Source organism: Colobus angolensis, unplaced genomic scaffold, assembly GCF_000951035.1.
Source record: "Colobus angolensis palliatus isolate OR3802 unplaced genomic scaffold, Cang.pa_1.0 Scaffold175, whole genome shotgun sequence".
NCBI lineage: Eukaryota > Metazoa > Chordata > Mammalia > Primates > Cercopithecidae > Colobus > Colobus angolensis.
Genome location: NW_012114877.1, coordinates 5521073 through 5534783, shown reverse-complemented (window position 1 = coordinate 5534783; position 13711 = coordinate 5521073). Strand labels below are relative to the sequence as shown.

The window sequence follows — 13711 nt, the reverse complement described above, 5'->3', positions numbered from 1 at the left end:
TTGCCTGATTTATGAACTAGTTTGTAAATAAAATATGTTAGTTTCAGTGGAATTCGCCAGTGCTGCAGTTTTGGATTTAGGTTCTACCAAGAGAAAAACATGTGGTAGACAAGACAGAAACAAAATTTGTGATATCTTTTTTCTTTACAACATAATATATTTACAGTTAGCAGAAATTGTTGAGGAAGCACAGAGTTGTCAAACTCAAACTTTAACAGTTTTTTAAATCCTTGTGTAACTGTTTTTTTTAAAAAGCATTTACTCTTTTCTTCTTTTAGTATAATGATTATTACAGAGACTTTATTGCAGTTTTTTTTTTTTTAAATGAGTTTCATGGACAACTTTTCTTCTGTCTTGTGTCCTTCATAAAACATCATCTCTTTTCACATTTGAGTATTTTGCCCTTTATTATAGTTAATCCAATTTTGTATGTGTGTGGTTTTAATAAACCGCAGAACACAAAAAAGAAATTCTTGGCTTTAAATCCAGCACGCCACCATCCTGGCCCTTGTGAGCCGTTTGACCTTCTTTCCAAAGAGCTACAAACAAGGAGTGAATCGATTTTGATAATCTCACCTCTTTTGTTTTCTCAATTTTTGCCTCTAGAGGGGTTGCTAATGGGAGTCACAGATTGCAAAAGATTCATTTCCGCAAAGGACAATCCTGTATTTGCAAATTGGGTATTTGCTCTAAGAGTATCACATCATTCAGATTTCTCATTAGTAAAAAGATTCCACCTAAATTACCTTAAAACCTCTGAGTTAAAATTTCAAGAATGGCGACAAGTTAATAGTCCATCACATTTGTTCATGTTGTATGTTATGAGAAATTCACAGCTTTTCCCAACGTGCTGTTCCTGCCACCAATCATGTTCCCTATGTCTTTCCGGTGCCCCCTTCTGCCAGGAACCTGAGGATCAGCTTTACTATGTGAAACTTTTGTCACTCCCAGAGGTGAGACAAGCCATCCACGTGGGAAATCGGACTTTTCATGATGGAGCTGTAGTTGAAAAGTACTTGCGAGAAGATACAGTACAGTCAGTTAAGCCATGGTTAACTGAAATCATGAATAATTATAAGGTAAGAGAGCTACTTCAGTTATTATTTTAGGAACTTTCAGATTACTGAGAGCAGAGGTGATTTGTAATTTGAGTCCTGCCTTTTTTTTTTTTTTTAACTTTTATGATGTGTCACTAACATAAATACCAACCCCTTCTTTGTTTGATTTCCAATTCAAAGTTTTATATTGCTCCTTTTAATTTAACCTCTTTCGCCGGTCATGGGGGCTCATAACTGTAATCCCAATGCTTTGGGAGCCTGAGGTGGGTGGATCACCTGAGGTCAAGATTTTGAGACCAGCCTGGCCAACATGGTGAAACCTCCTCTCTACTAAAAAATACAAAAATTAGCTGGGCATGGTGGTGGGCACCTGTAATCCCAGCTACTTGGGAGGCTGAGGCATGAGAATCACTTGAACCCGGGAGGCAGAGGTTGCAGTGAGCCGAGAGCGCACCATTGCACTCCTGCCTGGGCAACAGAGCAAAAACTCTGTCTCAAAAAAATTAAAATAAAATAATTTAACCACTTTCCCCTGATCATTCCTTAAAATGACGTTCCCTTTGGCACATACCATTTCTCATCCTTTCTTGAGAAAGGAAGAGTTGCAGAGCCAAAAAGATGACTGACCGTGTGTAAGAGCCAGATTTCTGTTATGTATTGCTTTGTTACATTAATCCCAATGACGTCAGGGATAAATGAAATCAACTGGTTATTCTAAAAATGCATTTTACCTAATGATTGTATTCATTTACTTTACCCAACCACAGTGTTTTAAGTCTCTCCTTAGGCTGTGAGGTTGAAATGATGAATGAGAAAGGGTCCTTGTTTGGAAGTAGGTCAAGTCAAGCCACTATGCTGTCTGGTTGAAATGCCCTGCCTCTGCTGCTGGAGGTGCCAGTGGAGAGTGAGGTCACAGAAAAGGAGCCCTGGAGGTTCAGGCAAAGAGGCATGGGCCCTAGAACTCCCACTGGGAGGGAGGACACCAAGAGCAAGTGACATGGAGAAAGTCATCCTGTGTATTATTTCTTTCCTGGTACCACACTCTCAGCTCCTCCTCTGGTCCTCCAGTGCTGTTAGCCTTCACCTGAGGGATCGTCTCTAGGGCAACTCTGAAGGATGCCTGTACTAATGATTGGGGAGACCACCACTGAGTGATCCACTTCCTCCCTATATCCTTTCTTGAATGAACAAAAAACAGGGCAGTCAGCTGCCCATAGGATTTTTGTATGAATTAGAAAAAAGGCATCCTCTCCTCAAGATACTTTATTTCCATCTTTCAGAAATTGTCCTGATATACTACCTTAGTTAAAACCAGACTCTTTACTGCCATTTGCTGGCATGATGAATATTCATATCTGTAATGTCTGTATTAGGAATGGTGTCTCTTAGTAATGTTCAGTGCACAATCTGCAATAACATCCAGGGAGTCCCTGGCCAATGCACCCTAACTAGACTGTGGTTTAGAATATGCCAGACCTAGGAGGCCCATTTTCGGGTCCTGCTCCTAGTACAGTGTTGGACACGTAACGATTGTTGAAAATAGTCTGAGACCAATGCTATGCCAAGTCTACAAACCCATTATAAACCTGCAAAACTTGATGATATACTTACTTTCTAGGAAAGAAAGGGTTTAACTACGTCAGGCCAGCATTTCAGCCATCCTTGTGTTTGGTTTACTTGGGGACAGGTAGTGACCCTTAGTGCTTGCTGCTTCAAGCCTTCTCAGAGCACCTCCAGAAGGTACTGCTGTTTGTCCTTTTCTCTGAGCTCGCAGAATGCATTGTCTTTACCCCTGTAGTTGTACATGGCACACTCTAATGTGCAGACTCTCAGTCTGACACCTATACCACCACCAGCCTGGAGCAGATGTCAGGAATGAATGAACGAATGATTAGTGCTGTATCAAAAATATATCTGTAAACCTGTCCATAATCCATTAGGTGCTTATTATCCACAAATTTGTTAAACCGGAAAGAGGTTAGCATTCATGTCTTAAAGATGATGTTCTGTAATGTGATGTTAAGGAACGGAAAGAGTGTGTTTTTTTGAGAGGAGAGCAGATAAGGAAGTTTGGTATGTGTTATTTGCACCCTTGGGAGATATATTTTGTCACTGTACAAACCTTTTTTTTTTTTTTTTAATGGAGTGATCCCGTTTTGTGGGCCGTGCGGGGGTGCAATGGCACTATCTTGGCTCACTGCAACCTCCACCTCCTGGGTTCAAGCAATTCTCCTGCCTCAGCCTCCCGAGTAGCTGGGATTACAGGCATGTGCCACCATGTCCAGCTAATTTTGTATTTTTAGTAGAGACGAGGTTTCTCCATGTTGGTCAGACTGGTCTCAAACTTCTGACCTCAGGGGATCCACCTGCCTTGGCCTTCCAAAGTGCTGGGATTATAGGCGTGAACCACCATGCCTGGCCTCACTGTACAAATTTAACTAGAATATGATTCCTTTCTCAGCCATGTGAGGATAGGGTGGGACAAACAGCTTACCTGATGACATAAACTCTCTTTCTGTTTTGATTGATAAAGGAGAATATATTGATTAGAGATGATCCTGCATTTTGATATTTAAACATCTCTGTCTCTCTTGCCCATGTATCCTAAACCTACCACTATGAATTCCAATAAAATCAGAATCCAGTATTTTCTAAATTTTTCTTTTGTTTTCTTTTCTTTTTTTTTGAGACAGAGTTTTACTCTGTTGCTCAGGCTGGAGTGCAGTGGCATGATCTCAGCTCACTGCAACCTCCACCTCCTGGGTTCAAGCAATTCTCCTGCCTCAGCCTCCCGAGTAGCTGGGATTACAGGCATGTGCCACCATGTCCAGCTAATTTTGTATTTTTAGTAGAGACGGGGTTTCACCATGTTGCCCAGACTGATTTCAAACTCCTGACCTCAACTGATTCGCCCGCCTCATCCTCCCAAATTGCTGGGATTACAGGTGTGAGCCACCATGCCCGGCATAAACTTTTCAACTCTTAATCGGTTGCCAGAAAAAGAAGAGTTTATTGGTATAGATAAACCATATTTCCATAAAGAAACAGAACAAAATATGCCATCAATCTAATGCAGACCAAAAAGTGGCTGATGCTAAAACAGACAGCATGTTCACTCACGCAGCTGGCAAAGCCCTCAGGATAGTGATTATCTTTGGCTTGTCTGTTAATGATGTTGAACCTCCATGTTCAGAATAGGAATCAGAGCAATCTAGGTTGGCTTAAAACATTAGTACCATTAAAGTCATATTTATGTAAGACTTGGTACTAATTTGTCATAGAAAATAGCATGCCTGTTTCTAATTATAGGAAGTAGAGATCTTTTTCCAGCACTGGGTTCATTTTAGCCAGTGAGGAGCATCTCTAATGGTTGAAGGAAGACCTTCCTGGGTTTCTAGAATTATGTTTTCATGTAGTTTCTACGTAAAAATTAGCTTCTCTGTAAACTATGTTAGTTTCTATGTAAACTACATGAAAACATAATCCTTTTCTTATAATGATATACAGGAGGTGCATACTCAAATTTTCCTTTCAGTAATTTCAGATGTTTGGGTGGTAAATTGAAATATCATATGGGGGCAGTTTCCAAAATAACTAGAATGAGAAACAATCTGTTGGACTATTTGAATTCTTTATGACTGAATGAGGTCAAAACATGATCAGGACTTTTAGGAGTTAGCTGGTTAATACAGTATGGTGTTTATGAACATGTTCTTTAGTCGCACATCTTGAGTTTGAGTTCTGGTTACACCACTCACTGGCTATGCTCCTTTGGGACAGGAAACTTGAACTCTGCGTTTTGGCTTCCTTGTCTATAAAACAAGAATAAAAACAGTATTTATGTGTGAGTTTCTGTGAGGTTTAAATGAGATTATATATGTAAACACACTTAGAAGAGTGCCTAGTGGTTAGAAGGTGCTTATTTATTTATATATAAGCTATTACCAAAAATGTTCAATAAATTTTGTAAAAGCCTTTAAGATCTTGCTACATTCAAAAGTTATGCAAGAAACCCTGGAAAACAGAAATAAAAAAGAATGGGCAGGCTTCCTGTTTCCAGTCCAGTATGTAAGGAGCTTAGAAGTCTCTACTCCATTGTAACAACAGTAAAAAGCCAAACAAACTGAAATACAATCAAGAACTCTTTTTAGATTTGTCGAAACTGAGGTCACAGTAGAGAGAGAGGTGAATATGGGGAGTCACAACTTAACAGGAGCAAACCCGTAAGTAGAACCCTCCATGGAAACAAATGCTGAGGCAGGAAAACCTGAACTGTAATTGGTAAATTACTAGAGGCTCCATAGGGACCTGTCTGAGAGTTTAAAACACCACGGGTGGGGTGAGGACTCAGCCAAAGGTCATTTGTAAATGACCTTTTTTATGTTGAGGGATTTTTCTTGTATACGCAAACTGTTGAGAGTTTTTATCAAAAAAGGATGTTGGATTTTGTTGAATACTTCCCTGTGTCAATTGAGATGATCATGTGGTTTTGTCTTTCAGTCTGTGATGTGTCACTTTGATTGACTTACCTATGTTAAACCAGTCTTGCCTGCTACGGGTAAATCCCACTTGATCATACTGTAGAATCTTTTTGATGTATTGCTGAATTTCATTTGCTAATATTTTATTGATAATTTTTGAATAAATGTCAGAGTTACTGCCTTGCAGTTTTCTTTTTTCTTATGATACCTTTGCCTGGCTTAGGAATCAAGATAATACTTGCCAAAACATCTATGATTAATATACTAAGGATTTTAATGGAAAAAGTAGACAACCTGCAAGAGCAGATGGATATTGAAAATAGAGATATGGAAATTATAAGAATCAAAAGGAACTGTTAGAGATCAAAAACACTGTAACAGAGATAAAGAATGTCTTTGGTGGGCTCACTATCAGACTGGACACAGCTCAGCTAAGAGTAGCATGAGGATGCAATAAATAGAAGCTTCCAAAACTGAAAAGTAAAGAGAACAACGACTTAAAAATTTTTTTTGAATAGCCTTTTAACTGCGGGACAACTACAAAAGATGTAACATACCATAAAGAGAATACCAGAACAAGAAGAAAGAGAAGGAAATGGAAACAATATTTAAAGCAATGATTGCAAACTTTCCCAGATTAATGTAAAACACCAAACCACAAATCCCAGAAGCTCAGAAAACATGGAGCCAGATAAATGTCAAAACCAAATAACCAAGAAAAGGAGGCAAGTCATATGGAAACTTCAAAAGAAAATAAAGATAAAGAAAAAAAGTCTCAAAAGAAGCCAAAGGGGAGAAAAACCTTACCTATAGAGAAGCAAAGGTAAGAATTATGTCTAGGTTCTCCTCAGAAATCATACCAACAAGAAGAGAATGGAGTGAAATATTTAAAGTGCTGAGAGAATAAAACCCACCAACTTAGAATTCTGCATCCTGCAAAAGTATTCCTCAAAAAGTGAAAGAGAAATAAAGACTGTCTCAGACAAACAAAAATTGAGGGAATTTGTTGCTAGTAGACCTGCTTTGTAAGAAATGTTAAAATAAGTTTTCAAAGAGAAGATAAGTGATATAGGTCAGAAACTCACATCTCTATAAAGAGAAGAAGAGCATTGGATAATGACTGAATGAAGATGACATAATTATGTAGAAAATCCAAAAGAATCAACAAAAAAACCTCTTGGAATTAATAAGTGATTAATCATAACAGGTTGCAGGATATAAGGTTAATATATAAAAGTTAATCACTTTCCTATGTACTCCCAATAAACAAGTGAAATTTGGAATTAAAACACAGGACTATTTACATTAGCACCCTTCAAAAATGAAATAGGTATAAATGCAACAAAATATGTATAAGATCTATATTAGGAAAACTACAAAACTCTGATAAAAGACATTAAGAGCAACTAATAGTTGGGGAAATATTTTGTGTTCATAGATAGGAAGACTCAATATTGTCAAGATGTCAGTTCTTCCCAACTTGATCCATAGATTCAATACAATCCCAATCAAAATATCAGTAACATTTTGTAGATCAGGATAAATTGTTTTAAAGTTTCTATGGAGAGGCAAAAGACACAGAATAACCAATACAATATTGAACAAGAGGAATAAAATTGGAAGATTGACATTACCAACTTCAAGATTTACTATAAAGCTACAATAATTAAGATATTATTTATTGTAATAATTAAGTATGGCATTGGCAAAAGAATAGGCAAATAGATGATGGACTAGAATAGAGGGCCCAGAAATATACCCACATAAATATAGTCAACTGATCTTTGATAAAGGAGCAAAGATAATACAATGTAGCAAAGATAGTCTTTACAACAAATGGCACAGGAACAAATGGATATATCCACATACAAAACAAAATAATTAATCTAGTCACAGATCTTACACTCCTCACAAAAATGTTCTCAGAATGGATTATAGACCTAAAGGTAAAACATAAAACTTGAACACTTGTAGACATTAACTTAGGAGAAAATCTGAATGACCTTGGATATGGTGTTGATGTTTCAGATACAATGCTAAAGGAATAATCCATGAAAGAAATAATTAAGAAGCTGGACATCATTAAAATTAATAATTTCTGCTTTACAAAAAACAATGTCAAGTAAATGAGAAGATAAGCCACAGACTGGGAGAAAATGCTTGCAAAAGACACATCCGTTAATGGACTGTTAACCAAAATATGTTTTTAAAAACCCTTAAAGCTCAACAATAAGAAAATGAACAACCCAATTTAGGAATGGGCAAAAGACCTGGGCACCTCACCAGTGAAAATATACAGATGGTGAGTAAACATATGAAAAGATGTTGGCTGGGTGCCAGTGGCTCATGTCTGTAATCCCAGCACTCCAGGAGGCCAAGGCGAGAGGATCACCCAGGAGTTTGAGACCAGCCTGGACAACATAGAGAGACCCTGTCTCTACAAAATAAAAATAATTAATAAATTAGCTGGATGTGGTGGTGTGCACCTGTAGTCATGGCTACCTAAGAGGCTGAGGTGGGTGGATTGCTTGACCCCAAGAATTCAAGATTGCAGCAAGTCATGACTGCCACCGCATTCTAGCCTAGGCAACAGAGACTCTGTCTCAAAAAAAAAAAAAAAAAAAGGAAGAAGAAAAGGAAAAGATGTTCAACATCATATGTCATTAGGGTATTACAAATTAAAGCCGTGAGATACCACTTCCAGACCTGTTAGAATAGCCAAAATCCAAAATACTGACAACACTAAATGCTTACAGGGATGTGGAGCAATAGGAACTCTCATTCTGGTGGGAATGCAAAATGATATAGCCACCTTGGAAGACAGTTTGAAAATTTCTTACAAAATTTAATATACTCTTACCATACCATTCAGCAGCCATGCTCTTTGGTATTTACCCAAATGAATTGTAAGCTTGTGTCCACACAAAAATCTGCACAGCAATATTTATAACAGCTTTATTCATAATTGCCAAAACTTGGAAACAACCAAGGTATTCTTCAGTAGGTGAACGAATAAACTGTAGTCCAGACAATGAAATTTTATTCAGTGCTAAAAACAAGTGAGTTATCAAGCCATGAAAAGACATGTGGAAAACTTAAATGCATATTTCTGAGTGAAAGAAGCCAATCTGAAAAGGCTATGTACTATATAATCCCAACTATATGACATTCTCTAAAAGGCAAAACTATGGAGACAGTGAAAAGATCAATGGTTGCCAGGAGTTGGGGGAAGGAGGGATCAGTAGGCAGAACATAGAGGATTTTTAGGGCAGTGAAACTATTCTGTGTGATACTTCAATGGTGGATACAAGACGTTATGCATTTGTCAAAACCCATGGACCGTATAACACCAAGAGTGAGTTCTAATGTGAACTGTGGACTTTAGGTGATTTGATGATGTTTCAGTGTAGCTTTGTTAATGTAACAAGTACATCACGGTGGTGAGGGATATTGATAGTGGAGGAGGTTGTGTGGGAGAGGGCATAAGGGGTGGATGGGAACTCTGTACTTTACACTCAATTTTGCTATGAACCTAAAGCTGCTCTGAAACACAAAGTTTATTAATTTATTAATTTACCTTTTATATGTTAATTGTCTTCCTAGTAAAGGGGATAGATACTAGTATATTTGATAATGGGTAGATTCAAATCCTACATCCAGCAGACTGGTAGACTCTCTGAAGGAAGATACAACTAAAATACAACTGAATTCAGGATAAATGACAACAAACGTAATTTAATGCCTTTAATAAAATAAAAGTGGATCTGAAAACAAAAACACCACCAGAAAAACAAAAGGCAGAGAAGGGAGTCCTGTGGAGCAAGAGCAATAAGGCAGGGTGGCCCTGAGAACCAGTGTCCTCAGTGCTGCAACTGGCAACTGGGCTGTGGGCCCAAGTAAAGTGACACTGCTGACCTGAGAGCCCAGCACCAGTGCTGGGACATGTGGAGGGCCCAAACTGGTCCCACATTGCTAGGAACTCTGGCAACTAGCAGAAACAAATATACTTAACTTAGTGGTGGGGCCGGGTGTGGTGGCTCATGCCTTTAATCTCAGCGCTTTGGGAGGCTGAGGTGGGCACATGACCTGAGGTCAGGAGTTCAAGACCAGCCTGGCCAACATGGTGAAACCCTGTCTCTACTAAAAAACTACAAAAATTAGCCATGTAATCGCAGCTACTTGGGAGGCTGAGGCAAAAGAACTGCTTGAACCCAGGAGGCAGAGGTTGCAGTGAGCCAAGATTGCACCAATGCACTCCAGTTTGGGTGACAGAGTGAGACTCCCTCTCAACAAATAAATAAATAAATAAATAAATAAATAAATGAAAGAAGGAAAGTAGAGGTGTTCAGTCTCTCAGATTTTTCAAAAATGTAAAACCATTTTCAACAAAAATGTAAGCTCGTAATCAAAAGTCACCTAACACAGAAGTAAACAGGCTACAGGCTGTGAATAAGCAGAAACAAATACAAGAGATAAAGATAGCCAAGGCACTTTCAGATATAGGAAATATGAGATATAAAATAACTATGAAATATTTGAAGGCATAAAAATGGAGTTACAAAACAAGCAATAAATGAGAAACTAATAAATATGGCTAGGCAAATTTGAAAGAGAACAAATTGTAATAGTTAAAAATGAACGATACAGTTGTTGAATTTAAAACTCAGTGCATGGGTTAAAGAGTAGATTAGACACTGCTGAAGATAAATTTGATGAGTCAGAAGATAGATCTGAAGAAATTACCAAAATGGAACACAGGAAGAAAAGAGATAAAAAGTTTGAAGGGAATATTAAGAGACATTAAGAAGAGAATAATATATGTCTAAGCAGAGTCAGAGAAGGTAAGAACAGAAAGAATGAAAAAAAGCAATTTTTAAGAAACAGTGGCTAAAAATGTGCCATATCTGATAAAGGTTATGAATGCACAGACATGTGTACTGAAGCATATATACAGTAAGCAGTGAGAAAGAGAAAATTAATTCATATTTCAGCTGATTTTAATGAAACTGAACAATAGCAAACAGCAAAGACAATGTTTTAAAAGTCCAGAAAGAAAAGGCAGGCCATCTACAAAAGGTGGACAATCGGACTGACAGACTTGTCAATGACAGCAATGGAAGGCATAATATCTTCATAGTACTAAAATGAGATAATAATCTAGAACTATATTTCAAGTAAAATTGTAGAATAAAAGTATTTTCAGATTTAACAAAAAAATTATTTCAAGTGCATTTAGAATCAACAGATTTTCACTAAAGGAGCTTCTAAAGAATATATTTAGGAAAAATGAATTATTCCAGAATTATTCCAGGAAGAAAATCTGAGCTACGAGAAGAAATACTAACTATAGAAATTGATAGAAATAATATTTTATCAATGTTAATTTTCTGGTTTTGATCATTGTACAATGGTTGTGTAAAATGTTAACATTTGTGAAGGCTATGTAAAGGGTATACTATTTATTTAACAGATTTCATTTGTTTTGTTTTGTGACAGGATCTTGTGCTATCACCTAGGCTGGAGTGCAGTGGTGTGGTCCTATTTACTGTCTCAAACTCCTAGGCTCAAGCTATCCTCTAGCCTCAGTCCCCCAGGTAGCTGGGACTACAGGCATGTGCTGGCTAATGTTGTTGGTTTTTCTTTTTCTTTTTCTTTTTTTTTGTAGAAATGGAGTTTTGTTCTATTGCCTAGGCTGGTCTCAAACTCCTGGCTTCAAGCAGTCCTGCCACCTCAGCCTTCCAAAGTGCTGGGATTACAGGTGTGAGCCACTGCAACCAGCCTCTGTAACAGATTTACTGAGATGTAATTTACATACCACAGAATTCACTCATTTCAAATGTACGAGTTAGTGGTTTTTGCAACTGCAGTTTTCTCTGCAGCCATCACCACTATCTAATTTCTGAACATCTTCATCGTATCTGAAAGAAAAAAGAAAAAAATCCCATATCCATTAGCAATGATTTCCACTTCCTCTTCCAGCCCCTGGCAGCCACTAATCTACTTTCTGTCTGTATGGATTTGCCTATTTTGTATATTTCATATAAATGAAATTGTGCAGTGTGTGGCCTTTTGTAACTGTTTCTTTCACTTTGTATGTTTTCAGGGTTCATACATGTTGTAGCATGTTCATTCTTTTTACTGCTAAATTATATTCCTGTATGGTTATACCACATTCTATTCATCCGTTCATTCATTGATGGACATTTGGCATGTTTCCATTTTTTGGTTATTGTGAAAAATGCTGCTATGAATATTCATGTACAGTGTTGGTGCGAACATGTGTTTTCCATTCTCTTGGGTAGATAGATACCTAAGAGTGGAATTACTGGGTCATATGTTAACTCTATATTTAACATTTTGAAGAACTGCCCAACTGTTTATTGCAAAGTATCTGGGCCATTTTACAATTCTACCAAAATGGATGAGTTCCAATTTCTCCATATCCTTGTCAGCACTTGTTAGTGTCTGACATTTTGATTCTAGCCATCCTAGTGATTTAAAGTGCTATTTCATTGGGCTTTGATTGACATTTCCCTAATGACGAACGATGAGCATCTTTCTATGTGCTTTTTATTGTTCATTTTTATGTTTTTTGGAGAAATGTCTATCCAAATACTTTGCCTGTTAATTGGGTTGCTAATTAATTGGGTTATTTGTTTTTTATTATTGAGGTGTAAGAGTTTTTTGTTTGTTTGTTTTTGAGACGGAGTCTCCGTCACCCAGGCTGGAGTGCAGTGGCGTGATCCTGGCTCACTGCAACCTCCGCCTCCCAGGTTCAAACAATTCTCCTGCCTCAGCCTCCTGAGTTGCTAGGATTACAGGTGCGTGTTACCACGCCTGGCTAATTTTTTGTATTTTTCGTAGGAACGGGGTTTCACCGTGTGAGCCAGGATGGTCTGGATGTCCTGACCTCATGATCCCCCTGCCTCGGCCTCCCAAAGTGCTGGAATTACAGGCGTGAGCCACCTCACCCAACCTGAGAGTTCTTTATATATTCTGAATACAAGTCCCTTATCAGATACGATTTTTTTCCTATTCTCTGGGTTGTCTTTTTATTTTCTTGATGTTGCCCGTCAAAGTCCAAAAGTTTTAATTTTGATAAAATCCAATTTGTGTTTTATTTCATCACTTATGCTTTTGGTTTGGTTTTTTTTTTTTTTTGAACTGAATCTTAATTTTATTTCATTTTAGTCAAGTTAAAAATAGGTTTAAAAACTAATACTCACGTTGGTTATTGGAAAACATCCAAGTATTCACAATTTAGGTGTGTGAATCTACTTTTTTTTCTGTCTCTATTTTATAAAAATCTTTTCCCCATAGGTTATTGGGGTACAGGTAGTATTTGGTTACATGAGTAAGTTCTTTAGTGGTGATTTGTGAGATTTTGGTGCACCCATCACCCGAACAGTATACAACGCATCCTATTTGTAGTCTTTTATCCCTTGCTGTCTTCCCACCCTTCCCCCAAAGTCCATTGTATCATTCTTATGCCTTTGTGTCCTCATAGCTTAGTTCCCACATATCAGTGAGAACATATGATGTCTGGTTTTCCATTCCTGAGTTACTTCACTTAATAGTCTCCAATCTCATCCAGGTCGCTGCAAATGCCGTTAATTCATTCCTTTTTATGGTTGAGTAGTATTCCATTTTGTGTGTATATATATATATACCACAGTTTCTTTATCCACTTGTTGGTTGATGGGCGTTTGGGTTGCTTTTGGTTCCACGATTTTGCAATTGCGAGTTGTGCTGCTATAAACCTGTGTGCAAGTGTCTTTTTCATATAATGACTTCTTTTCCTCTGGGCAGATACCCAGTAGTAGGATTGCTGGATCACGTGGTAGTTCTTTTAGTTCTTTAAGAAACCTCCACACTGTTTTCCATAGTGACTGTACTAGTTTACATTCCCACCAGCAGTGTAGGAGTGTTCCTTGATCATTGCATCCATGCTAACGTCTGCTATTTTTTTATTTTTTGATTATGGCCATCCTTGCAGGAGTGAGGTGATATTGCCTAGTGGTTTTAATTTGCATTTCCCTAATCATTAGTGATGTTGAGCGTTTTTTCATATGTTTGTTGGCCATTTGTATATCTGCTTTTGAGAATTGTCTATTCATGTATTTAGCCCACTTTTTGATGGGATTGTTTTTTTCTTACTGATTTATTTGAGTT

The 13711-nt window shown here is 37.6% G+C and overlaps 1 protein-coding gene across 2 annotated transcripts in view; it reads left to right on the top strand.

The window, feature by feature from the left end:
- CPVL (carboxypeptidase, vitellogenic-like) overlaps positions 1 to 13711 on the top strand; it is a 206033-nt gene that overhangs the window by 130101 nt on the left and 62221 nt on the right. For both annotated transcript variants that reach the window (XM_011938619.1, XM_011938618.1), the window contains one exon: positions 906 to 1079. In XM_011938619.1, the coding sequence (XP_011794009.1) occupies positions 906 to 1079 (174 nt within the window). The remainder of the gene's footprint in view (positions 1 to 905; positions 1080 to 13711) is intronic.